General features: G+C 34.8%; 1 protein-coding gene across 2 annotated transcripts in view; it reads right to left on the bottom strand.

Moving 5' to 3' along the window:
* Positions 1 to 11,657: 11,657 nt before the first annotated feature.
* Positions 11,658 to 27,406, bottom strand: part of LOC150098911 (SMAD family member 3-like) — a 162,470-nt gene continuing 146,721 nt past the window's right edge. For both annotated transcript variants that reach the window (XM_090404669.1, XM_090404668.1), the window contains exon 8: positions 11,658 to 11,926. In XM_090404669.1, coding sequence (XP_090260795.1) covers positions 11,658 to 11,926 — 269 coding nt within the window. The remainder of the gene's footprint in view (positions 11,927 to 27,406) is intronic.

Raw genomic sequence — 27,406 nt, 5'->3', positions numbered from 1 at the left:
TGCAGAGATATACAATTTTCAAATCAGGACATTCTTTTTGAAACACCCTGTATATTATTTCTTTTTCTCAGATTGAGTGGCTACTTTACAAATCAATAAAACATATTTATGTCCGAGTAATTACAACTCTAAGTATGAATTCTCAACTTCAGTGGAGCAAGCAAGCTGTATGCAAAAATAAAATATTGGCAAAGTCCTAGATTTAGTCCTGGTAGAGACTACATGAATCAAACAAAGTAGTAGTAGTAAAAGCAGTAAATATATAAAAGCATCATTACAATTAGTGTCATAGTCTTTGTCTATGTGTTATAGCAAAATCCTATATAAGAAATATAATTTAGGAACCTATTTACAGATTAGCAGCATTCGAAAAATTCATCAGACTGGTAAACAAAACTTAAAAAAATGTCTATTGCTGATAATACAAAGACAGAAGATTTAACCTAGTTTCATGTGCAGTTTCACTGCACACAAAATTTACTTGTTAATTTATGACATATATTACTGGCACTTTTATCAAATCCTAACTGATGGTAGAATTCTCTGCTATCTGCAAGTCTCCTTACTTTAGAAGAATTAAAGGCACAACATCATTTTCTCATATATCACATTGCCTTAGTGTTCACTCTTTACAGAATGATGATTTACAAAACAAGTAGAGAGCACTTAAGAATATCATTGTTATATTATCCATCAATTAGCATATATTCTAACAGAAATTATCCTTTACCTGAAAATTTCAATCTTTTGACACACTGAAAATGTTGGCTATATTAATATCCTATATTTTAAAAACAGCTCACTCATTCATTCAGGCAGCAAGATGGGTTTCCATGTTAAATCTAGCAACATAAAACTAAAAGAGGCAAAAAAAGCCAATAAATATTTATCAAAATTTAGATTTGAAGATATTAACCCAAAACAATTCCTATAAATAAGTTTCACATTTGAATAATGTTAATGCTTAATTTGAAAAGACTCACTTTCTTAGTCAAATTATGTGCAAATGATGAGTTAAATAAATTAAAAACTAATCATATGAACATTAACAGCTATTTATCTGAAAGTAGCATAATATAAAATTTACACAATTCAAAAAAACAACAATTAATAAAAATTATAAAAATGTAAATATATTCAAATATTAGAAAATTTTCCTAAATAGTAAAGATATCATAAGAAAGTTTTCTGTAAAACAAGTTTGATTTAATACAATCTGTAATGTTTCTTTTACTGAAGAAATCTACTAAAAATTCACTGGTCCCTCAATTCTAATAAGCTAAATGAATAAACATGGTAATACAAAATAAGGAGAAAAATTCTAGCCAACTGGAATTCTTACTTTTCATATCAGAGTTCAAGAATTTAAAGAACACAGTGATGAGAGGCAAACTACAATGAATTCATACAGCTACCCCTCCCCCCCCCAACTGCATTTATATCACCAAAATAAAATTTTGTAATTTTATATAAGTTTTGTGCTGTGTTTACTTCTGACTAAAATCTAAAATTCTCATTTCCTTTAGAAAATGAATAAATAAATAAGCATCTTCTGATCTGAGATATGCATTAATAGCATTTCCTTTATTTAGAGAGATATTAGAATTAAATTTTGAATAATTTCTATTTAAAAGATAATGTTTATAATAAAACATTTCCTATCTTTCAATGTTTATAAGGAATACAAGAATTATTTTAATTAATGGAAATATTCTGGGATTTTAAAATATAAATAGTAAAATGTAAGTAATATAATAAGTGATGCCTTCTTTAATATATCTACCATTAAAGTGATGAGTCAGGATCTAAGTAGGATAATACTTCTTCACTAATTCAACTTGACATTTTGCAAACTGTAACATGCTAATGATGCAATAAAATGTAATTAACTGTTCTGTAACTTATTCCTAATATAAGCATGGCAAATGGACAAAAATACATAATTAAAATACATTAACCTTATTGAACATTAATTTTTTTTTAGATATTTAAATTTTTCGTTCATAAAAGTAATTTCGAACATATCAAACACATATTCTTTGTGCAAGGAAAAGCAAAGAATTTCAGACTAGGTCAACCCCAATAAAAAAAAATAAAAAAAAACTAAATATTTATTTATTTCAGTTATTTTAATTATTTATTTAGATTATGTTAATTTTAAAAACATTTCTGAAAAGGTTTACAATGCTATTAAGATTAACTGATGGCAAGCTACATGTAGGCAACTTGAATATACATATCAAACTTAAAGATGTAGTATCTCCCTAACACAGTTAAAGCTGTCTGACCGGAAAGACTTTGGCTTGAATCTCAGCTAGAACATGAAGAAACATTTAAAAAGGATGTTTCATGTGAAGGTGAGTTAGCCAGCCTCATATGGGGTAGTAGAGCCCTCCTATACAAAACTAGTCAGAGAAAACATACATGCATTAATAGAACAGCGACTATGAAAATACATAAACAATGATGAAACAGAACTTAAAAATGCTTTAACATTAAACTACACCAATATTTCTGTTCAACTGTTTTTAGGATTTGGCTGATTAGGAAAAAATAACATCCATTTCTGGAAATGTATGCACATTTTTATGGCATCTATAGCAGGAGAGGGATAACAGGCAGATATGTACTTGCTATTTTCATTTTTCTCCTCAGTACATTACCTTATAGCCAGGCTTCAAACTCAACTTTACTATAAAGTTTCCAACCTTTAACTTATTCGAAGAAAAGAACATAAAAAAAATAAAAAATTACAAATGAACTGAATATGTGATTACCTTCTACACTGCATTTATTAATTTTCTCCTGCACCTGTTTCCTCATGTGCAGGAGGAAAAATATAAAATTTAAAATCAAAATATTGTGCTGCACAGAAAATGTCTATGAACATGTAGCCTACAGTTATTTTATATAAATATTTGTATATATAAAATTGTAAATATGTGAAAGATAGAGAAAAACTATTACCTATTTAAGAAATGGATATCTGCTATTATACTGATATGTTAAATTTTAATATAATATACAGTTTATTGTTCTATTTTATTGTACTTACTAACTTTGATAAGCAAATTCAAACACTCAAAAAAAAAAAAAAAAAAAAAAGATAGAGAGAGACAAAATGAAATAAAGTGTTGAAACTGATTGAAGAAAAAAAAAGTTGTGATTATCACATCAACATATAAGTGTAAAATGTTAACAGTAAAAATAGAAGCAAGTTAGTGGAATCTAATTAAAAGCAGTGATAAAAGAAAATTTAAGGACTCTTAGGAATCTAAAAACCCCTTAAAAGAGTTCTTAATTAAATGTAATTAAGCAGATAAAGTTCTCATGTAATTATAATGACATGAGAACTTTATCTGCTTTTATTTTTGATACACTATAGATACTTTCTTTCTGACTAAACTATATCTAATATAAAAACATTTATTCTGAATATATTTTTAAATGATGTAGAGAGTTGATTAACAAAGTTGTCTAACACGACAAAATGCACTTTGCTAACATACATTCAAACAAAAATAAATTTCATAGACCATATTTAGTTTATTCCATGTTTAGTTAAGATTTCCAAACTTGGTAAGATGACCTCTGTCTTGGATATGAATTATATTTCTTATCTATGCTATGAAATTGTCAGAGCATTCTTTACTTTATATTTAGTTCCCAACCAATGATAAGCAATCTTTTAAAGTAAGTACAAATGAAATGGAAGATTTTTTCCCAAAGGTTGAATGGTAGTGAGGAGCTCTTGTGAGAATAATCACTTAAGAGATAGGAGGATATACGATATATCACAAAGTCAAGTAGAATCTGAGGAGGAGGAAGGAGAATAATAATAAGCATAGGAATACTGATAATGCACTGTTTCTCTATATAACTACCAAGAGTATCAGGAATAAAGAGAATGAATTGGTGCAACTGATAGCCTCCTCTTGTCCAAAGATTATTGGAATTGGTGAAATGTGGCTGACAGAAGATGATGTCCTGACAGGAACAGAAGCAGAATGGTTTAGCAGCTTTCAGCAGGTTACAGAAGGTAAATTAGGTGGTGGGATGTTAACTTATGATAAGTGATAAGTAGTGTCTTAGGGCAGATAATTTGGAAGCAAATGGCAATGATGCTTTGAGAGTGTGTGTGGTGTAAGGCAGAGGTGAGCATGATAGGATATTTAGTGAGCTATTACTATAGGCCAGAGAACACAGAGATGAGCAGGAAATGTTTGGGCAACTCAGTTTTGCAAGTGCAGAGCAATCATGTAAAACTGGAAAGAGGAAGCATATAGTAATAATAATTATTATTATTTTCCTGATCCTTGATAGAGTCACAAGACTCTAGGAAAATAATAGGTCATATTCACTACCCTCTCAGGCAATGCATTCCATGCACAAAAAACTTACTTCTTATTCTTTTACTCACCATCTTCTTTCAAATCTTCTCAATGTTAATATGATAATAACCCTTCAACAGCTTAAATATCCCAATCATATCTCCCCTTTGTCTTCTATCCACCAAACTCTGCAGTCTGCATGCCCTCAGTATATCCTCATAATCAATGTTGTACAGTCCTAATATCATTGTTGTTGTTATTATTCTTTGCACCTTCTCCAAGGTTACTTCTCCCTCCCCCCCTTCAAATCTTGATGACCAGATCTGAGCACAGAAATCCAGACATGGTGTGATCAAAGCTTTATACAATGGGACAGCACACTTTTTATTTCTCGTAGTTAACGTTCTCCTCAACATTGACCAAATTCTCTGAGACGTCTCTGCAACCTTTGCAATACATCCTCAAAACTTCAAATCTTATCCTCAATCATCCCAAGATCCCTTGCTTCCTCCACTTCTTTCAGTATAACTACATTCCTGAGACATCTCCGCAACCTTTGCAATATGTCCTCAGAACTTTAAATCTTATCCACAATCATCCCAAGATCCCTTGCTTCCTCCGCTTCTTTCAGTATAACTACCAAGTGAGTGTGAGGCATCCTTATCTGTGGATCTCAAATTGTAAAACTTTACATTTAGTTCCATTATACTGACATCCCTGTTCATTTGTCCTAACGGAACTGAATTTCTGGGATTCTTGAAGGACAAATGTCTTAAGAAACATGAGGTTGAAGGAACTGAGGATCAAGTTTTCATTCTAGCATCACAGGATCTGTTCATGGTTGGTGAGAATGACCGTGCAGCTTCAGAAGGATGATGAACAGATATGGTAAGTATCAAGGAAAAAGGAATTTATATAGAATTATAAGGGAGATAATAATCTTAAAAATCAGTTTGGGACATTTCCATGGATGGAAGAATGATCACCAGTGAATGAGAGCCAGTTAAGAAATATTTAGCAGCAGCAATGACAAATAGCATATAGCATACCTCAAGTGACAAAAAATAATAAGATTTTCTGTAATGAAATCAAACTGGAACTGCAGATTAAAAAGATTCTGATTCTGGAAAAAGTATAAAGATAGGTGGACAATGGTCGAATGAGGAATGTAAGACTTGTACCAGGGAAGTGATTAGTATAGTAAAGAAGACAAAGTTGGAATATAAGCAGAGAGTAACACTGCAATCTAAGAGAAAATCCCAAGGAATTATTTTATAAGTAGGAGTAATTATTATGAGCAAATAACTTTGTTAGATGGAGATGGAGGTTGAGTGACCTATGCAGAGCACATAATTGAATTGTTTAATGATAACTTTATTATGGTATTTCATCCTAGACTAGTAGGTTTTAATTCTTCGAGGGATGTGAAGGTTGAAGTTTTTAAAGGCGAATGAGAATGTATTCCAAACCAAGTACTCTAGATGTCAGCATATAGGGAGACCAGATGGGATTTCACCATATGTTTTAAGAGAACATGCTAGGATCCTCCAGTGACTGGACTGATTAATGAAAGTCTAGATACTTAAGAATAATAACCCAAGAAGTGGAAGGAAGATAAGAGTATCATTGCATAAGGTGGCAGAATGGCGGCATCAAACTATACACCAGTCTGTATTTCTTCTATAGTTAAGATTTTGGAGAAATTATTAAGAGAATGTACACAAAGTTGGGCAGATTACGGTAATATTATCTACGAGGAAAGCATATACTGCCATTTTTTTATTTATTTTGTAAAAGCATTTGATAGGGTACCACATAAGTTAATATTTAAGTTGTAACGTATGGGGTATATTAGATATCAGGTTAACGAACTGGCTTAAAACTGGCTGTCCGATAGGTTCCAGAGCACTGTGTACAGGGAAGCAGTATCAGGAAGAAGGAAAGTTACAAGTGGGGCTCTGTAGACTAAGTACTGGGACCTTTACTATAACCTTTATGTCAATGATATTATTATTGGACTGCAAGGAGATATTCAAACTTGCAAAAGTTATTAGTAATAGTGTTTATGTGGCTTTTCAGGAGGATTTGAATAAGCTAGAAACCAGGATGTCAGTTTAATGCAACTATGTGTAAGTTGAAATTTGAGATCCACTAATGGAAGACTGGATACTCTACTAGTTGAGGCATATACGAGAGGAAGTGGAGAAGGCAAGGAATTTGGAGATGATGGTTAATAAAATTTGAAATTTAGGAGACATATCATAAAGGTAGTGAAGGCTCCAGAGAAGTACCACAATACCGAGAAGGACATTGACCAGCAGAAATCAAAGGTAGTACTGTTCCATACTATAAAATGCTCATGTCCAGTCATTGGGATTTAAAGGGAATGAAGTAACCCTGGAGAGGGTATAGAGATAGATAACAAAGATATCAGGACTGTACAATGTTGGTTATGGGGGCAGATTGAGGACACAACAAACTAGAGTTTGGTAAAGAGTAGACAAAAGGGTAATATGACTGAAATATTTAAGCTAACAAGAAATTTAACTGGATTGGCACTGGGGAGGTTTTTTGTATAGTAGAACATAGAGAAGAAATAAGGGAGCCATCTCTGGAAGATGGAAAATAAAGATTAAAAGGGCGATAAGTGGCATTTTTTTTGCATGGAGGGAATGCATTGCCTGAGAAGATCAGAGTGAAGAGATAAAGGAGTGATATGATAGACCCCCATGATAAGTTTTTGCATGGGGGGTGGTTGATCATGGAATGCACTAGAGGGTGGTGAGGATACAGACATGATATGATATGATAGACTGATGTCTAAGATGGATCACCTATGATGAGTTTTGTGACTCAATGAATGTACTGAATAATAAATAAATTAGTTAATTAAATAAAATTAATGACTTAATTTAAAGCTGGCCAGAATCTGTTGAATTCTGCAACATAGGGATAAATAAAGTATGCATAGCGATTTATGTTTTTAAAAATTAAAGATGCCCAGAAATTATATTCTTGGTTTCATCCTTTATTCAAGTGCAAGCAAACAAAGTTTGCATATGAAGTAACTTCATGATAGGACAACTCGTATATAGAGGCTAATGACTTCATATCAATTGCCTTAGTATCCCATAATACAATGCAATTTTTACAGACATGTATAATGCTATGCATCATAGGAAAGGCCACAATGCCTTTTCATTGCCCAAAGTTATGCTTCAGCCATTGGCGCAACCAGGGAGAAAGAAAAAGGAAAAAACACCAGAAAAATTTCTAAAAATCTTTCCCTAATTAAAATTCATTTTTTTTAAAATTTATGTTGTGTCATGTCTTCTATTTTTCTATGCTACTTATGAATTAGTGGTCACATAAGGTGGGAATACCCTACAGTGCTGTGGAATCCTGGCCGCTGTGACCAAAGTAGTGCTCGGGTGCTACTTTGTTTGCCCGAGCCGGGCCAGAGGAGATCACGGGTATCATGTATTGGCAATCACTGCAGATGCTGAGTCAGATTTCCCCCCCCCCCCAAAAAAAAGATTAAATCTCGAGTACTCGGCTCCCTCCAAGATTAAATCCTGAGTGCGACACTGGCTTCAGCCCTTATTTTTCAGTTAGTAGACAGCTGGTCTCCATCTCTCACCACCATCAAGGTTGAGTGCATTGTTTGTTATTATTTTTTTTATTATTATTATTTTGTGACACCACTAAAGAGTTAAAGGACTCACTGAGAGAGAGAGAGAGAGAGGGCACCTACTCTACAACTCTGTAGCATGCCAAACAAGCTATTCCTAATCCTTAACTTCTTTTATGTATTTGTTGTGTGTTATATGGTTGATTTTGATGAGTTGCAAAGTAAAAACCCAAGTTTCTTCTAAAACAAAAAAAAATTCCTACTTACCTACACACCAGTGATTTCTGGAGTTGGCTGAAAAAATATTCTAGTCAGTGACTAGAATTAAACATATAATGTCTTTCTTGAGCAGCCACCCCATCCTAAAACACAGTTCCATAAATTTATTATTATTTATTTATTAAATTAAGAGTGGTATTTATATATCTTCATTTAAAAAAATCTAGAAAAGGGTTTATGAGAAAGCCATAGCATAAATGAATAATTTATTTTAATAATATCAACATACTAAGTATGTCAGTTATTTGGGATCATTACATTGAATAAACAAAAGTGTTAACTTCAAATTTATTAGTTAAGTAACATTCATAAAAAAATGTATCAAATAAGCAAAAATGTTTCATTAGAAAGAACAATTAAACTTCAGTTTAATTTTCTTATGCATTTCAAAATATAATATTTTAATGAGTTTCCCCCCCCCCCCCTCCCTCCCAATAATTAGTCAACTTTCTGAAAAATATATCTAATAGTTCATTTTTTAGGTGACTTATTGAACCACTAGAAATGCAAATTCTGTTTATCAAATAAAAGTAATCAGTACATCAACATGAAATTCATAATCAACATAAAAGTTATGATTAAAGTGGAGAAAAGGGAGGAGAGAGAGAGAGAGAGCACAAAGCTGTGTCAATAAGTAAAACAGGAGGAAATTGCAGTGCAAAATATTTACAGTAATACTCCCATAATGCAGTTTCAAGCAGTGTGGATTTCGCTATAATGTGATTTGTAATTAGTGTAAAATGTATTATGGTATCTTTATAATTTCATCAGAAAGACATTATATTTTACAGTAATAGTTATTAATTTTAACTGAAGCTGCAACGCATTTCCTAGTGTTACAAAAAAACATTTCACTGAAACCAACAGTTCTAGTGTGGGGTTTCAGTTAATACATATTTTCAGCACATTAATCACACTATTTGATGTATTGCTGTATAATGAAATGAGAGAAGTAATACCATAAAAGTAGAAGAGGTACATTATGTGAATAAACCAAAAAAAAAGAGTTAGTAACCAACATTTTCTTACTTATAAATGAAAGATGCTTTACATAATTTCTCTCTCTTTAGGTGGTGATACTGCACTGCTGTTTAATGTTCCAAACATGGTCTTTCGTTAGTGTCCGTATTAGAGGAACAATTTTGGGATAAAAAAAAAAATTATAAAGGAGGTCGCTGAAAAATCTTAAATCCTTAGAAGTTGAAGTATTGCTGAACTGAATGTAGCCATCATAAAGTGCTACACTTCAGACTGCTGCATAATATGATTTACCATTGATGGTACAGCTGAAGACAAGAATTAAGTCAAAATTATTATTTTTCTTGTTCTAAAAACATATCAAAATCACTTGAAGTTTGAAGTTCTCAGGCAACTAACCTTTCAACATTATTAATTTTGGTCTATTCAACTTCTGAACTGCATGTATCCAGCTTGACAAACTCCCTGACAAATTGGCAGAAGACTCTTGTCTTCTCCAATTTGTCAGGGAGTTTGTCAAGCTGGATATAAAAATCTCACAGACAATTTCAATATTCCTCTGGAAAGGACAGAAAGACATTTGGAATGACAAAAGCAAGTGCAGTTACAACCTGCCAAAAAAAAAAAAAAACCATTATGAATTCATCTTTCATTTGTATATTCTAAAATACAGATAATACTACAATAAAGTGGAGAAAAGGGAGGAGAGAGAGATCACAAAGCTGTGATCTCTTTTTTGTTAGTTTGATATCAAATAAACAAAAAAAAAAGTCAAAACTTTTCAATTTATCCTCATAAATACAAAACTATTAATAAAAAAGTTTTAAATAAAATGAAAGCACTGATAATCAACTAAAACACAGCATCGCACAACCACTTGGGATGTAAATTAAAGCTAAAAATGACTGTACAAACCAAGTCTCAGTGAGGGAACAGAGAAAATGAATATCAAGCGTGTATTATAATACTATGCATACCTGATTCGTTACTTAAATCCGAACTCATTCTGTGCAGGCTATTTATAAAGAAATACTATAGACTGTTCTTACATTCTTCACATCAGTTAAAAATGGAGTACTGATTAACTAAAGATCACTTAATCCCAAACTCCACTGTAATAATTTTCACATGGAAAACTAAATTGCATTATTTACTTTAAATTAATTTTAACTAGTAATTAACTGTCCTATTCACAATGGAATCAAATAATTTGCAAAATTATTAGGTCAAATTTCTGATTAGTATATCTGAAAATGTGTATACTTTAAAATTGCTACTACTATGTGAACAAGAAGGAAACTTTAATTTAAATATTTCCTTCAAATGTCTTAAGATAAATTTTACTACTAAAAATAATATGTTATTTATATCAGGTTAAGGAAAAAGAGAATAGTAATTTTTTTTTTATTCTGGTAAAATTTAATATTTGAATATTTTCTTCTTATCCAGTAGAACTTTTCATTTAGTTTTATTTAAAATTAAATAAATTTTACTTATGGTAGCTCCTTAAAATAAAAATGAAAAAAACACGGAAGATGCTAAAATTTTAAAACAAATATCTTCAGATAAATTTAATCATTTTCAAATTTATACTAGGGAAGGCAAAGAGAGAATAGAAACATTTTTTCCTCTTGATAAAATGTATTATTAGAATATATAGAACTTTTTTATTTAATTTTTAAGTAAAACAAAGAGTAAAAATAAAATTAACAAGCAATAAAAAAAGATGTAAAATTGTTAAAATTTTAAAACATATCTAGGAATCAACAAGAAATACTGTTAAAAAGTTCTAATGCTTTAAGCTAACTTAGGATTAAACTCTTCTTTTCTAACACTGTTTACGATATCTCTTTCTATACAGAAATGATCATATTTTCTAAATGTTTAAAATAAAAATCATCATTGCAGTAACCAATATACAATATTAAGCATTAAGCAATGCCCACTATACTTAGGAAGCTTAGACAGAAATAAACAACATTCAGATGCTATGAAATTAAACAAGTGAAAAATACTATACTGTAAAATGCAATGTAAATATTTTGCATGGTAACCCATTTACTTTCAAGCATTACTTGGATCCACACAACTGCCCACAGAGCAGAATTATAATTTCCCATTCTGATGACCTCAGGCCTCTTAAATGGAAATATACAATAAAATGAAAGCTATCATCAGCAGCGGAAAAACCACTACTGAAAAAAGCCACATCAGTTAACAAAGTCACCAAAATTATGACCAGTGATAGCTCAGCAGAATTAGTTTGAACACTAGGCTGAAAGAAAAACTCAGTTCCTATTATAAAATTACATTGGTAAGAAAATTCAACAATTTTTGGATCTTGATCAACTGGCTTTTAGCTATCACTAATCATATGTACATTATAGAGTCACCAATATATGCCGACTCTTAATTTAAAAAAAAAAATACAACATAATTTAGGACATAGAGCTGCAGGGTATGCGAGGAGATCCCATTTGTGTAAGAACTCTGTCCAGCCATTGCAGTGGGCCATTCAGATGCAACTCAATCCAGCATGGCGTTGATGTCACTGTCTGTCTCCGATATTCTGCTCCCCATCCCTTAACAAAGCTCATTCTAATGGTACACATACGAGTTAACTGGTAAACAGCTTCAAAACCCTGACTGACGGATTGTGCAAGCAATGCAGCGAACTCTTGATTGTTAAAAATTTTTAGGTTGCAACCTAAAAATAAAAACAGAAATAATTAATAAAATTTAGTTCCAATATCATTTTTTTCTGTTTTTATATTTTTCTAGACAGTATTTTATAGACAAATGAAAAATATACATCATGTTTCTTATAAAAAAAATATGCCAACATTGAGTAGATGAGTGTGAGAGTAGAAAATAAAGTGCAATATGACTATTACACTTTTTTTATATAATCTTTGTCAAGTAGCTTTATTTTATCCTCCTACATGTTTCGCCAATCTTTTTCTATTAGCATCCTCAGGGAATACAAACTAGTAAGCTAAAATGAAGGTTACAGACTAGGTTATAACTGATGGTTCTAATTCATACAAAAAATTGGTATTGTGCGTGTCTCGTTAACGTGATTTATTCGTTATGGCTCATGCCGTAATTGTTATGAAAGTTCATTCCTTTGATGTTTAATGATCTGATAAAAGTTTTCCAAATTTCTGATAAAATTAGATCTTGATTCTTGTTTAGGTTTTCAGTTTTACGGGCGACTGTAGCTGCTTCTTTAAAGGTTCTTGAATGGTAGTTATCTTCTATGTATGGCATAAGGCTCTTATCCCACTCAATATAATGGTTAGTAGAAGCAAAGTAGCATGAAAGGCCTGAAATGTCTTATCTGTTATTTCTGACATATCCTATGTGTTCTTTCTTTCTCATTTCAAAGCTTCTAGAGGTCTGACCTACGTAACTAATACCACATGAGTAAGGTATATTATATACTCCAAGAGTACTTGTAGAATGGGTGAGGATCTTTCGGTGATCTTAAAAATTTCCGAATAGTGTTGATTGGTTTGAATGCCACTCAGATCTTATGTGGTTTTAAAAGGTTAGCTAATTTTTTGGAAAGGTTGCTGACAAAAGGAATCGTAATTGTACTGATGTATTGGACGTCATCACGTTGTCAATGTGGTATATCAGTAAAGAGAATCTTGTTATAGAGTCTTTTTGGGTAACCATTTAAAGAAAGTTCTCTGGATATTGTGGTTAATTCCGTTAGTAGGTCATCCTTGTCTGTCGTATACTGTATAGCTCTTTTCTTGAGACTATGGATAATGCTAAGTTTCTGAGCTATGTGATGAGCTGAGTTGAAATGGAGGTAACGTCCAGTATTTGTAGGTTTTCTGTATACAGATAGGTTGATACTATTATTGGATTGTTTCTTTATTAAAATGTCAAGGAATGGCAGTTTTTTATCTTTTTCCATTTCTAATGTGAATTTGATGGTATTGTGGAAACTATTGATTTGGTTGAGGTAATTCATTAGTTCTTCTTTTGTATGATCCCATCTACATATCTGTACCAAATTTTCGGTTTTGGAAAGATCTGGGTTAAAATTTTTTTCTCTAGATCTTCCATGAATAAGTCAGCACAAGGAGGTGAGAGGGGGCTACCCATAGCTAATCCAGTGAGTTGTTTGTAGATCGTTTTTTGCCAAATAAAATAGAAGTTAAACAGTGATTGAACAAAGTAGTGATGTTTCTTGGGAACAATTGTCTAAGATGTTGATGACTTCAACCACTGGAATGTTAGTAAACAGAGATGTTTACTAACATTATGTCCAGGACATTATGTCTAATGTCCAGGCTTGCTAGTATATCCTCTTCAAAAATAGGGATGTTTTTTATTTTATCTATAAAATGTTTTGAGTTTTTAATATAAGTATCCGAGACGTGAATGTGTTGTTGTAAAATCTTCGCAAGATACTTGGACAGTTGGTAAGTGGGAGAATAGATTCCATCAACTATTGGACGTAATGGTATACCTTCTTTATGAATTTTTGGAAGGCCATACAATCTAGGAGTAAGTGGGTGCATAGATTTTAGTTTTTTTATAATTTCTATAGGCCAGTTATTCATTCCACGTAATAATTCATTGGTGTCATTATGGTTTTTTGTGGTAGGATCTCTACTGAGAACTTCATATATACAGACCTGTCAGATAATAGATTTTTAATTTTTTCTTCATAATCTTTAGTATTTAATATAACTGTATTATTATATTAAATATTATAAAATTAACAATATTATAAAACTAGACAAGCCAACTTGATTTACCAATGAACTTCGTATGCTCTTCTTAGAGAAAGAATTCGCCATACGAGATTCATGCTTAGCAAAATAGACTCAGTGCTATAATTTATTCACAGATATCTCTAATAATCTTGATGCTGAGACATGGCAACTAATAAATCACGTTAACGAGACACGCACATTATCACGCACAATACCAATTTTTTGTATGAATTAGAACCATCAGTTATAGCCTAGTCTGTAACCTTCATTTTAGCTTACTAGTTTGTATTCCCTGAGGATGCTAATAGAAAAAGATTGGCGAAACATGTAGGAGAATAAAATAAGGCTACTTGACAAAGATTATATAAAAAAAGTGTAATAGTCTTATGAATAATTGTAAAGAAAAAATTCAACATAAAGTGCAATATATTTTTTCAATGACAGGTTAAGCTGTACAGAGTTGTAAGCTGGTGATAGAAGAAAAAAAAGCATCTTGCAGTTAGGGGAGACTACATTCTCATGCCACTTTAAACAGGCATGTAGGAGATAAATCTAGACAGTCAGAGAATGTAACTAGCTGACAAGATAGTGTTTAATGAATAGTGGTCTTAGTAGTGGAGTCAGGTCTACTACTACACAATCTCTGATCTCTCTTTGCTTTATTGTCAAGCTCAGTGTGGTGGATGCCCTGCTCTGCCTCTGTGGCTAGAGCAGGGCATACTTTCCATACTTGCACTAGAGCCTCCATAGCTCAGTCAGTATAGACAAAGCCCTGTGGTCGGAAAGACCTGGGTTCAATTTCCATCCAAGATGCGAGGAACCTTTATCTGGTCTCGTTTGACTAAAGGTGAGTTAGTCAGTCTCATATGGAGGTAGGGGGTTTTTTTCACCTGGAAACTCAGATTTTTTTGTCCCCTAGAACAAGTCCTGTGAACACACATGGATCTACAATCATAAAATATATACTTAATCCCTCATTAGGAGGGTTCAACCTGTCCTAAGAGATGGTGGAACTCCATACAAAATAAATAAATACTTTCACTTTGCTGGCATCCAATTAAAGAAATGTGTGTTGAATATATATTCAATGACTGTTAGGCTTCGTTAGAAAAAGCACATTTTCCTTAAGAAAATACCTTGACTGAATTAATAAACTGGAGAAAATGTCAAACAGACTATGATAAACAATTATAGCCATCAACAGAGAACTCTGCTACTAACAATGGCAGATAACTGTTACGGAGGTTGGTGTGACAACGATGATAACTACATTTCTTACTAACAGATTATGTAATGTAGAATTCTTTTATTGTGCTTCAAATTAGAATTTATCTATATATAAAACAATTTTTCTGGATGTGAAATGAGCATGAATGGTTAATTATATACATGGAAGAAATTATTAATTCTCTGAGTTACCATACTAATATTTACGAAGTTGATTTTAGTGAGGGTGCTTATATTAAAAAAAAAAAGAGATGTTCATTCATTATTGGTACTGGTGAAGTGCATTTTCTTTTTCCATTCTCATCATGAGTTAATGCAAGAGCAAATCAATTAACAATGCAATTTACACAATGGACTTTGCTATATGGACAACATTCAATATGAGAGAGAGAGGTAACTATGTTTCTTACTAGCAGATTATGTAATGTATAATTCTTTTATTGCACTTCAAATTGGAATTTATCTATATATATTGAACAATTTCCCTGGATGTAGAATGAGCATGTTAAGGTATTGAAGGTATATTTTCACAACCTTGGATTTAATACTCAGCGAATATGAATATTTAACACAATTTTAATACAATTTAAATGGTATCCATGTAAAGATTTATCTGGATGGTGTGTGTGTTGTGTATTTTCTTTCTACCTTTATATCCATGTTTATAAGTAAAACACTACATGCAATTATACTAACAAGATCTGCGACCTTTGTCTTCCCCCAATGAACTCATTTGCTTTCATCACTTTAACTTTCATTACTTAAAAAAAAAGCTCATTAAGTTTATCAGATAGAAGAACAACAGAAGAACGTAAAAAGCAGCCAATCCTAACTACAAATCCTGACTAACTAGAAGGGTGCCACGTGTGTAGCATTAGTAAAGAGCTCTGAAAAAGACAAGTGCAATTTTGCATAATAATTAGTGATATTGCATGAATTTTAGTATACTATTGTTTACTTTTGATAATTTAGTGTGTCTGTGCAATTTATGCCCTTGGGGAATTGTTACTAACTTCATTAGTTGAAATTTGGAATCTTGCTTTCTTTGAATAGAACACATTGGCAGTACTCATAAGGTCAACCATATCGAGTGTCAAGAAAATCAAGTGCTTTTAATGACGTATGTTCAAAAATGGTTTGATGTCATGAGTATAATCTGTATGTGTGGCGAAATGTGAGAGATGTGTTTGTGGAGAGACTGACCAGGAGAAGAGAAAGTATGAATTTGTAAGAAGTGCGACATTTTGTTAGACTACAAATTAATGAATGAAAAACAGGCTGAAGGAATGAAGGATAGCATAAATGAAAGAAACAGAATGAAAATTGGTGAGACGGGGGGGTGAAAGAATGCAGGAATGTAGAAGTGAAAGTAAATGATAAGGGAGCGAAAGAAAGTATAAATGAGGAAATAGAAGTAAGGAGTGGCAGAACGAGCGGTAGCTAGACTACGAGAATGAGAGACAGTGAAAATGTCAGAATGCATGATTTGATGAAACAGTTATTCAAAATGAAAAGAGGAATATCTGGAGTGATATTAGACATTTAGTGGAAACAAATGAAAGTGTGCAAAAGAATAGAATGAAAGAAAAAAGGTTAAAAGAGGTGACAAGTGAAGACGTCAACTTGGAGAAGTTTCATGGAGGGAGGAATTGAAAGGCCGGGATATCACTAGTGCGTGGGAAATTGTGAAAGAACATTTGTTATCAGCAATGGTAAGTTGTATACCACGAGTGAAGAAGAGGACGCAATTTGGAGTAAAGTGGATGACAAACAATATTAAACAGGAATTGCATGCGAAAAAGAGGCTATGGAAGAGATATAAGGAGACAGGTGAAGAGAAGATGCATAAAGAGTATAAGACACAGGCCAGAAGGGTGACTAGTATGGTAAGGAAGATGAAACTGGAATATGAGAGGAGATTGGCAATAAGATCCAAAGAAAATCCTAGGGAATTTTTTTAGATATGTGGCCAGTAGGAGGAGAAATGACTGTGGAAGAATGATTGTAGGATAAAAATGGGAATAGAGTGACTGATGCAGAGGACATAGTGGAATTGTTCAATGAACACTTTATTGGAGTATTTCATCCTGGAGGAGTCAGTTTTGATGCTAGAGGGATTGGGCAGATTCGAGGTTTAGAGGTACAGGAGGAGAGTGTGTTTCAAATACTGTGGATGTCAATAAAGCTGTGGGACTGGATGGTATTTCACCATGAGTTTTGAGAGAATATGCTAAAGAACTGACAGTGCCTTTGACCTGGCTTTTCAATGAAAGTCTGGCTGCAGGAAAGGTGCCCATGGAATGGAAGGAAGGTAATAAGATAGGTGCCATTGCACAAGGGTGACTACTGATGACACACAAACTGGCCTATAATTAGACACTTCCAGTCTGCTACCACTTCTGCTAATGCTGTATACAGTCCTTCACTACTTGGAGAAAGTAGTGAAGGACTGTATATAGCATTGGGCAGATGAGGGTAATGTTATCTGTGAGAGTCAACATGGATTTGTGAAGGGGCACTCTTGTTATAGCTATGCTAGTCTTTTATGATAAAGTTACAAGAGCATTAGATGAGGGTAAGGCATATACTGCCATTTTCTTAGACTTAGCGAAGGCATTTGACAGGGTGCCACATGATAAGGATTGGCTGCCCAATAGGTATCAGAGAGTTGTGTATGGTGGGGCAGTTTCAAGGAAGCAGAGAGTTACAAGTGGGGTCCCACAGGGCTCAGTACTAGGACCTATATTGTTTAACCTTTATATCAATGACATTGTCAGTGGATTGCAAGGGGATATTCAGTTGTTCACGGATGATGCAAAGCTGGGAAGGATTATTAGTAATAGTGCAGATGCGGCCGTCCTGCAAAAGGATTTGAATAAGCTAGATAGATGGGAAAATGAATGGGGGTGTCGGTTTAATGCAGCAAAATGTAAGGTCTTGAGGTTTGGGAAACATCAATGGGACACTGCATACTCTATGGGAGGAGTTATACTGGAGGAAGTAGGGGAGATAAGAGATCTCGGGTTGATGATTGATAGAAACCTTAAATTTAGGGGACATATTGCAAAGGTGGTGAAGGTAACACAGAGAATTGCTGCAATGATGAGAAGGATTCTGACCTGCAGAGATAAAACAGTTATCATTCCATTATATAAGACCCTGATCAGACCACACTCAGATTTGGTCCCCAGGGTTTGCAAGGGATAAATTAACTGTGGAAAGTGTACAAAGGTGGATAACAAAGATGGTTTCAGGACTGTACAATGTTACAATAGTTATGTGGATCGGCTGAGTGAATGTGGACTGCAGAGTTTGGCGATTAGAAGAAGGAGAGGTGATATGATTGAGACTTTTAAACTGCTGAGAGGTGGTTACAGGGTTGACACTGGGGAGTTCTTTCGCTTGGTTGAACAGCAGGAAGGAGTGATGACAAGAGGCTATCCCTGGAAGTTACGAAAGGAATCTGTGAGCAAGAGGGTGAGGAGTGGTTTCTTTGCATGGAGAGTGGTTGAACCATGGAATGCATTGCCTGATGGAGTGGTGAGAGCGAGAACGGTCAATGAGTTTAAGGAGTGGTATGATAGACCGTGTTTCTTAGGTGGGACCTCCCCTCAATGAGACTTGATAGACTTTATGTTTCTAAGGACCCCCCATGAATGAGTCTTTTGACTCCATGGAGGCCTGAATAATAATAATAATAATAAAGAATAGTAGTGTATGGAGATTCCATTGTTAGAGGATTGGTTAATGAGAAAGTCCCTAAGGTCTGCTATCCAGGAGGGAGAATGAGCAAGATAATTCACACTTTGAACATGAGCAAAAGAATTAATGGTGGTTGGGGACAAATGATTTAAGTGGACATAAGGAGAATGTAAGGGTGAATGTTGTTATTATTAACCAATACCCCATGGAGTCGAAGCCTCATCTAGGAGGTCCTTTTATCATGAACACAGCTCATCATACTGTGCTTTAAACACACTCAAATTCTCTGCAGACACCACACTCTCAGGCAAGGCATTCCAATCATTCACAATTCTGTATGAAAAAAACCTGCTTCTCACTCCCCTACTCACACCTCTTTATACAGTTTCCAGGAATGACTTCTGGTTCTCCCCTGATCTCCCACTATTTTCTATAGAACCTCTCCAGCATTGATCCTATACCAACCCCTATAACTTGTAGGTCTCTATCATATCTCTCCTCTTCCTCCTGTCCACCAGACTCTACAAGTTGCATCTTCTCAATCTTTCCTCATACTTGACATTCCAGAGGTTAGAGACTACCTTAGTCAGTCGCCTGGAGGTTACTGAGGTTATATCAGGAGGTTATTGAAGAGATCGAAAGATAACAGTATACAGGTATCCCTTGTTTAACACAGTTTCACATAACGTGGGATTTGATTAACGTGGCAAAATTAATTGTGACAATCCCTTTATATATGCGGCAAGAATTTTAATTAACGTGCCTCTAAATGTACCAAAATTCCACCAAATATGACATCATTGCTACAACCCATGGACATCATTGCAACTTTCAAAGCCTATTTTCTTAAAAAGACATTCTTAAAGGCAGTAGAAACAACAACAATGACGGGAGAAAATACTATTAGGCTCCAAGAATTTTAGAAAAATATTAACATTAAACATGTAGTTCAATACGTTCATGACTCATGGGAGCAAGTGTCTTCTATCTGTATGAGAGCTGTTTGGAAAACCTTTTAAAGAATGCGCTAATGACTTATGTGGTTTTCAAAATCCTGTGAACAACGTGGTTGAAGAAATTGTTACAATTGGTGAAGACAATGGTTTTGATGGTGTTGATTCAGAAGATGTTAAATAATTATTGGATTCAAATTCAAAAGATTTCAGTTACAAAGATCATCGTGAAATACAACAACCTGCATATAAAGGCAACGAACAAATGGAATGTGAAAATGAGGTTCCAAAGGAGATAACGATCAAAGAAGGTGGATAGAATATTTCGCAGTTTAGAATTGCTTAAGCAGCAAGTAATGGATATGGATCTAGATGTTAATCGAAGAATGCTTGTTTGCCGAGATCTAGAGTCATTTTGCTTATTATCATAGAACTTATGTTGATAGGAAAAAACTAAAACTGTTCAAACGACTCTTGATAACTTTTGATAAAAATTGTAACTAATATAGGTACAAACATTTACCTTGCATTCATTTTTTATCTTTCCTAAAAGAGTACCATATAAAATGAATTATTAATATAGTAATTGATCATGGACGAATTGTAATTTTTACCAATGATTATTATATTTGATTAACGTGATTTTGATATAAGCAGTAACATCGAGGGATTAATTAATCACATTAATCAAGGGATACCTGTATTGGGAAAAGTTATGTGATGTGATGTACAGTGTGTGATGCAAGTAAGATAATGGAAGTAAGAAATGAAGTGAAAGAACATGAGAATGGTATTTGAAGAGACAAAAGTGCTTGGCAATGGAAACAGTAGTAGTACAGGAGATGAAGAGAGAATGGGAATGCAAAAAGAACAGGTAAATGGCATAGGGAGAGTGGATGTTGAAAGTAGTAGTGAATGTATGTATCTATGGGGATGATTAGTGTAGAAATGGAATAGATCAGGATGTGAGTGGGGAAGTTGAGACTGAGCAGATGTATATGGTAAGCGTGATAAAGGTAATTGGGCAAGGGCAGGTGTGGTGGGGAAATCACAACCAATGAGTGGCTCAGGTAGGACTTTTTTTTATGTTGAGCCCATACACAAGAGGTTGGTTGATCAACCTATAATACATTAGTACCATGTATGGGTGGTGGGTTGAGAAAGAAGATATTTGTTCACATTTGATTTGAATGACTGTATAGTGTACTCCTTGGGGAACACAACAGGGGAAGACTGTTCCATAGTACAGCAGTTGCAGGGATGAAGGTGGAGGAGAAGAAACTTGTTCTGTGGGTTTCAAGGTGCTAAATTTCAGATCCTTATCCACTATCACCCCCCAGATCTCTTACTTCTTCCACCTCCAACAATGTATCCTCACCAAGCATAAATTCTGCATCCCATCTTTGTTTTCCAAATTTTAAAACCTTACATTTTGCAACATTGAACTCGCATCCCCATTTCCGTGCCCAATCACTCAATTTATTCAAGTCTTCCTGCAAGGTCACAACATCCTCACTACTCTTCATGGTTCGTCCCAACTTTGCATCATCTGCAAACAACTGAATATCTCCATCCAAATCTTCGCCAATATCATTAATATACAAGTTAAATAGTAATGGCCCTAAAACAGATCCCTGAGGCACTCCACTAGTGACTTTCCTTTTCCTGGATATTGCACCCCCATACACAACTTGTTGATACCTATCAGATAGCCAGTCTCGAATCCAATGCACTAATCTAATATCCAACCCCATCTGCTCTAGTTTGACTGTCAACTTATCATGAGGTACTCTATCAAAAGCTTTTGCAAAATCCAAGTATATTACTGTGTATCCTTCTTCTCTGTCCAAGGAAGCAGTCACTTTATTGTAATAAGTAAGTAGATTACTAAAACACGACCTCCCTTTAGCAAATCCATGCTGTCCATCAAAGATTTATTAGCTTCTCACAAGCTTCTCCAACAACTTAACCACAACACCTGACACACAGATAGGCCTATAGTTTGATGCTTGAGTTCGATCACCTCCTTTATGAAGTGGCACAATCTTGCCCTCCTTCCACTCTTTAGGGACTTGACCAAGTGCAAGTCTTATTAAAAAAATATGTCAAGGCAGGTGTCAACTCTCTGGCACATTCCTTCAGAATACACGGGGATATATTATCAAGTCCCACAGCCTTATTTACATCTAGTTTACTCAACTCCCCAAACACCTCTTGCTCACTTACAGTCAGTCTAAGTATACTGTGGTATACTTAGATTTTGCAAAGCTTTTGATAGACTGCCACATGACAAGCTGTTATATAAACTGAAAGGATGGGACTGGATGATAGACTTCTGAGTTGAATCGGTGACTGGCTGTCAGATAGGTATCAGAAAATTGTATATGGGGGGGGGAAGTATTCCAAAATAGAAAGGTCACTAATGGTGCTGTAGGGTCAAGTTTTGGGACTATTGTTATTCAATTTGTATATTAATGATATTGGGATGGGTTCAACTGGTGATATGCATCTGTTTGCATGTGATGCAAATTGGGAAGAGAAATGCAGAGTCGAGCAGTTTTCGAGTTTTGCCTTCCTTACCATACTAGTCACTGCCCTAGCCTGAGTCTCATATTCATGCATCTGCTCTCCTCCTCTCTCTCTCTTTACATCTCTTCCATAACCTCTTTATCATCTGCAGTTCTTGTTTCATATTGTTTGTCATTGACTTAAAACCAAATCGTGTTCTCTTCTTCACTTATGGTATACAACTTGCTATTGCTGCTAATAAATATTTCTTCACCAGTTCCTAAGCACTGATAATAACTAACCCTTCCAATTCCTCTATCCATGGAACTGCCTCAAGCTGATTTCTAAGATTATTACTGTATAATAACCTGTCTCATAATTCCACATGCATTCCTTTCTCTCTTTGATACTCCTGCATGCCTATTAATCTTCTAAGTCAAAAGACATGATCACTCCACTCTGTACATGATCTCAGTTACAATCAGATCTTCTGATACTATGACCAAATTCAAAACTCTTTAACCTTATGTTCCGTCTACTACATGTTGCTTAAGACATTTATCTCTCAAGAATTCCAGAAATTCCATTCCCTTACTACTATATGCAGTTTCCTTTTCTCAATTTATACTACTGTAGTTAAAATCTTCCATAATGATCATTTTTTTCACACTCACCAAGCTCAAATGCCTAAACATCTCCTGCTCTTCACCTTCTGTGCTCCCTGGTTTATAGAGATGCCTCACTAAATATCCTATCCTACCCACCTCCAGTTCACACCAAATACTCTCAAAAATATTAGTGCCACTGCACTCCAAATCCTACGCTCTAAGATGACACAACTCATCACTTATCATAAGCAATACTCCACCACCACCATGTTTGCCCTTCCTATCCTGCCAAAAAATGCTATACCCTGCTACTTCTATTCCTGTCAGTATATTATGTACTGTCAACTGTATCTCATTGATCTCAATAATCATTGGACATATTGAGGCTAGTAGCGCCATCAATTCCTCTCCTTCATTACAAATAGTCCTGGAATTAGTATAAAGAATTATCAACACATTGTCCGTGTTTCTATACCTATCACTAGTCCCTCCACACTTAATTAGATTCTGCATTACATCATTTCTCCTAAGCAACTATTCCTGCAAGAGGCCATCCCTGCTACCATCCATCCTGATAATTCTAGTTTCCTTGCAATGACACACTGACTTGTTCAGAGAACAACATTCGCACCAGATGCCTATGTCCTTCCTTGTTCAAATGCAAGCTGTCTGTGGCATAAGCCTAAACATCAACAAGCATACAGTTTACAGCATACAAAAGGAACTGTATGCCTAAGCATACAGTTCCTTTTGGTCCTCAAATGCCCTCCAAGCACCCGCATAATCCAAGCCTCTCTTTCGACACATTCTAGTCATTATATTATTCATTACTAATGCTCTTCTCCTTGGCTTTGCATCATCATCATACCTGGGTAACACGCTCGCTATCTTTCCTCTCAACCTCAAGCATAAACTTCCTGCTATCTGATTCACACTGCCTCTCAAGTCGTTTGTGCCTACCATCACAATCCACTCTTTCACCTCACTTAATTGCTATAGTCACAGTGTCTATTGTTCCTCCAGGTAAACACTCCTCTGACATTGTATCTTGTACATCATGGATCATTGAATCTCCATGCATCACACCTCTTACCACTCTGTTCCTTCCTTGCTCACCTGCATCCCTTACTCTCTCTCTCAATCCTCTGACACTTTCTCTCCTTGTTCTTCTATTTATCTACTGTCCTGTCATCTCTCCATCCCTGGTTCCTGTACTGTCTTCCCTTCCTCTTATTCTCTTTCTTCCACTGGTTCTCCTATTTTCTCCCCCTTCTATCATTCCTATAACTCTCTCTCTCTCTCTCTCTCACCTACTCTGATTCATTTTGCATTTGTTGTTTCCAGTCTGCTAATCTATTCTTTTTATATTTCTTAACTCATTCTTCATACATTTCACTTCTTCTTTCAGTGCATCTGTCTCTCTCTGCAAGCAACCTACTCTCACTTGACATTCACTCTCCCAATAAACACCATCTTTCAAACTTATTACATTCCCTAATTTTATATTCTCATTCATATGTCACTTGTTTTCTTCACCTTTGATCATGCTACTCGTTTCTCTCAGTCAGTATTCACCCATTCTGACATAATGCTGCTGCTGAAGATCTATTATGCTAATTTCTAAATCACGAAGTTCTTCCCATTTTGTACATTTTATGCAGACAGTCACTCCCCAGTCTCTCACCTGCCCCATTCTAACTTCTGGGATGCATTACATGCCACAAGCATTGCATACCACAAAAATCTCATAGTATACGACGTAAAATGAAGTTCTTAAATAGTGGAGGACTCCATGACAGGCCATCGGCAAACTGAATTGTAGCTACCACCATTATTCAAACACTGCACAAAGAATACTAGCAAACTATTATTATTATTATTACAGGCAACTCCAAGGAATCGACAGACTCATCGAGGGAGGCCCTAACATCATGTCAATAACAACTATTCGTCTTTCACACAGTATCTATCATACCTCGCCTTAAACTCATAGCACCCACAACAGACTCTGGCAGCTTATTCCACTCATTCACCACTCTCCAAGTAAAGAACCTAGCTCTAACACCCCTGTTAACCACATTTTTGCCCAGCTTCCATGTATGGCCCCTAGTCCTCCCACCACCAGTCCTATTCTCAAAAATATCTTCTGGATTAATCTTATAGAAACCCTTCAGTAATTTGAATGTCTCAATCATATCACCCCTTTTCTGCCTATCAACCAATTTTTGCAACCCACAAATCTTCAATCTGTTCTCATAAGGTTCATTCCACAGACCTGCCATCATCTTGGTCATTCGTCTCTGGATCCTCTCCATCTCCTCCCCATCAAGAAGAAACCCTGGCGCCCATATCTGGGCACAGTAGTCCAGATGGGGTCTTATCAGGGCTCGATATAGAGGAACAATAACTTGTTTGCCTCTGCTTGTTAAAGTATTTTTCAGTAACTAAGTGATTTGATGAGCTGTTTTAGCCACTTTTGCAATGTGCTCCCTAAACTTCAACTCCCTATCCACCAACACTCCCAAATCCCTGGCCTCATCAATCTCCTGGAGTACGGTTCCACCAATGTGATATACTGCTGCTAATTTTTTCACTCCAAAATGCATAACCTTACACTTTGCCACATTAAATTGACATCCATTTTCCTTAGCCCAGTCCTCCAAACTATCCAAATCATCCTGCTAAATTCTGACATCCTGTGCATTCACAATTGCTCTACCGAACTTTGCATCATCAGCAAACAAGCGAACACTTCCTCTCAGATCCTTTCCTATATCATTAATGAACAAATTGAAAAGTAGTGGTCCAAGAACAGAACCCTGTGGCACACCACTAGTCACAAGCCGTCTTTTGGACTCCGCTCTCTGGTATCTCTCTCTCCATTAACCACCCCTCCTATCCATCTCACCAACTCTATATCCATCCCCATCTGCTCCAGTTTACTGATTAGAGTTCCATGTGGTATCCTATCAAAGGCCTTGGCAAGATCCAGTAGAATCATTGAAAACCCATTACCCTTATCCAGTTCAGTCATTACTGTGTTATAAAATGTGAGCAAATTACTGAGGCATGATCTACCCTTCGCAAAAACCATGTCTCCCATACAGCATCCCATTTTCATCTATCCAATCCTGTATTCTTCTCTTGACTAGTTTCTCCAAGACCTTGACAACGATTCCTGATATGCTAATCAGTCAGTAATTTACAACAGCAGTCTTGGAACCTCCTTTATGCAGTGGAACTATTTTCCCCTCTTTCTATCCCCCTCGGGACTAACCCAGACCCGAGACTCAGATTAAACAGAATGGTCAAGGGTACTGACAATTCTTTAGCCGCTTCACGTATGACACGAGCTGGTATACCATCCAATCCCACAGATGTATTGGCATTAAGGTTTTGTAATAGACTACTCACCTCCACCTCATTCACCACAATTCCCATATAAACTTTTTGTTCATTCATTTCTGCAATGTCACCACCTGGATGATATACTCTTGCAAAGTGCTCGCTCAGTAATTCAACTACATCAACTGATTCAGTTACTCTCACAGCTATCAGGTACTACCTCGCAAATAACCTCATTCATACCTTGAATATCGCTGTTATCTAGATTCTCACTTTCGACAATGTTATCACTCACACGACCTGAAACACATTCTTTACACTTTTTGGCACACATTCACTCCACAATCATTGTTTAACCAGACTCCAACCACTCTCCTCGATGCATACATTTCACTAACTATACTAAAATATTACATTAAAGTAAAATTCCCCAAGTGTAAACTATCCACAGACTATACATTCTGTCTAGTTAAGATGCCTCATAAATTCAAAGTAAAACTCTAATAAATTCTAATGAAACTTATATTTTTTTTGCTGCTGCCTCGTAACACATCTGACTATAACCTCATATCTTTGAGGTTATTTTAATTCTTATTCCTAACTGTACCCTACAGGCTCATGCAAAAGATTAATCCTGATTAAGAGAACGAATACTAAAATCCTCAGATAAGATTAAATTTATTCCCTTCAGATAACTGTAACCTTCAGTCATTTGTGCTATAAATATATCACACTGTCTCTTCCATATTTAATAAACAAGATTTTTGAATGAAATATTTGTGTGGTTTAGCAGTTCTTTGGTTAATTTTTGGTATTGGACTACATGTTTCTTAACATATAACAGTTTTAATAAAATAAACAATATAACCTAACAAGTTTTGTAAGTCGCTGAATGTATATCATGAGAAAACAAAATTATATAAAAAAACTAGAAAAAAATTAATTACACACATAGCAGAAAAACCAAGACTTAATGCTACACCAAGTTTGGTGTGTTTTCATCAAAAATCTAACAACCACAAACCTGGGATATGACACAAGTCATGCTAAAGCACTTGATAGCAACAAGCATTGTTCCAATGCATATAAGAGCAATTAATGCAATGGT

This window comes from Typopeltis vanoorti, chromosome 15 (genome assembly GCF_054136105.1).
Source record: "Typopeltis vanoorti isolate ZY-2024b chromosome 15, IOZ_Tvanoo_1.0, whole genome shotgun sequence".
NCBI classification, from domain to species: Eukaryota; Metazoa; Arthropoda; class Arachnida; order Uropygi; family Thelyphonidae; genus Typopeltis; species Typopeltis vanoorti.
Note: the sequence above shows the minus strand (reverse complement) of the source record. Positions and strands in the feature narration are given on the sequence as shown.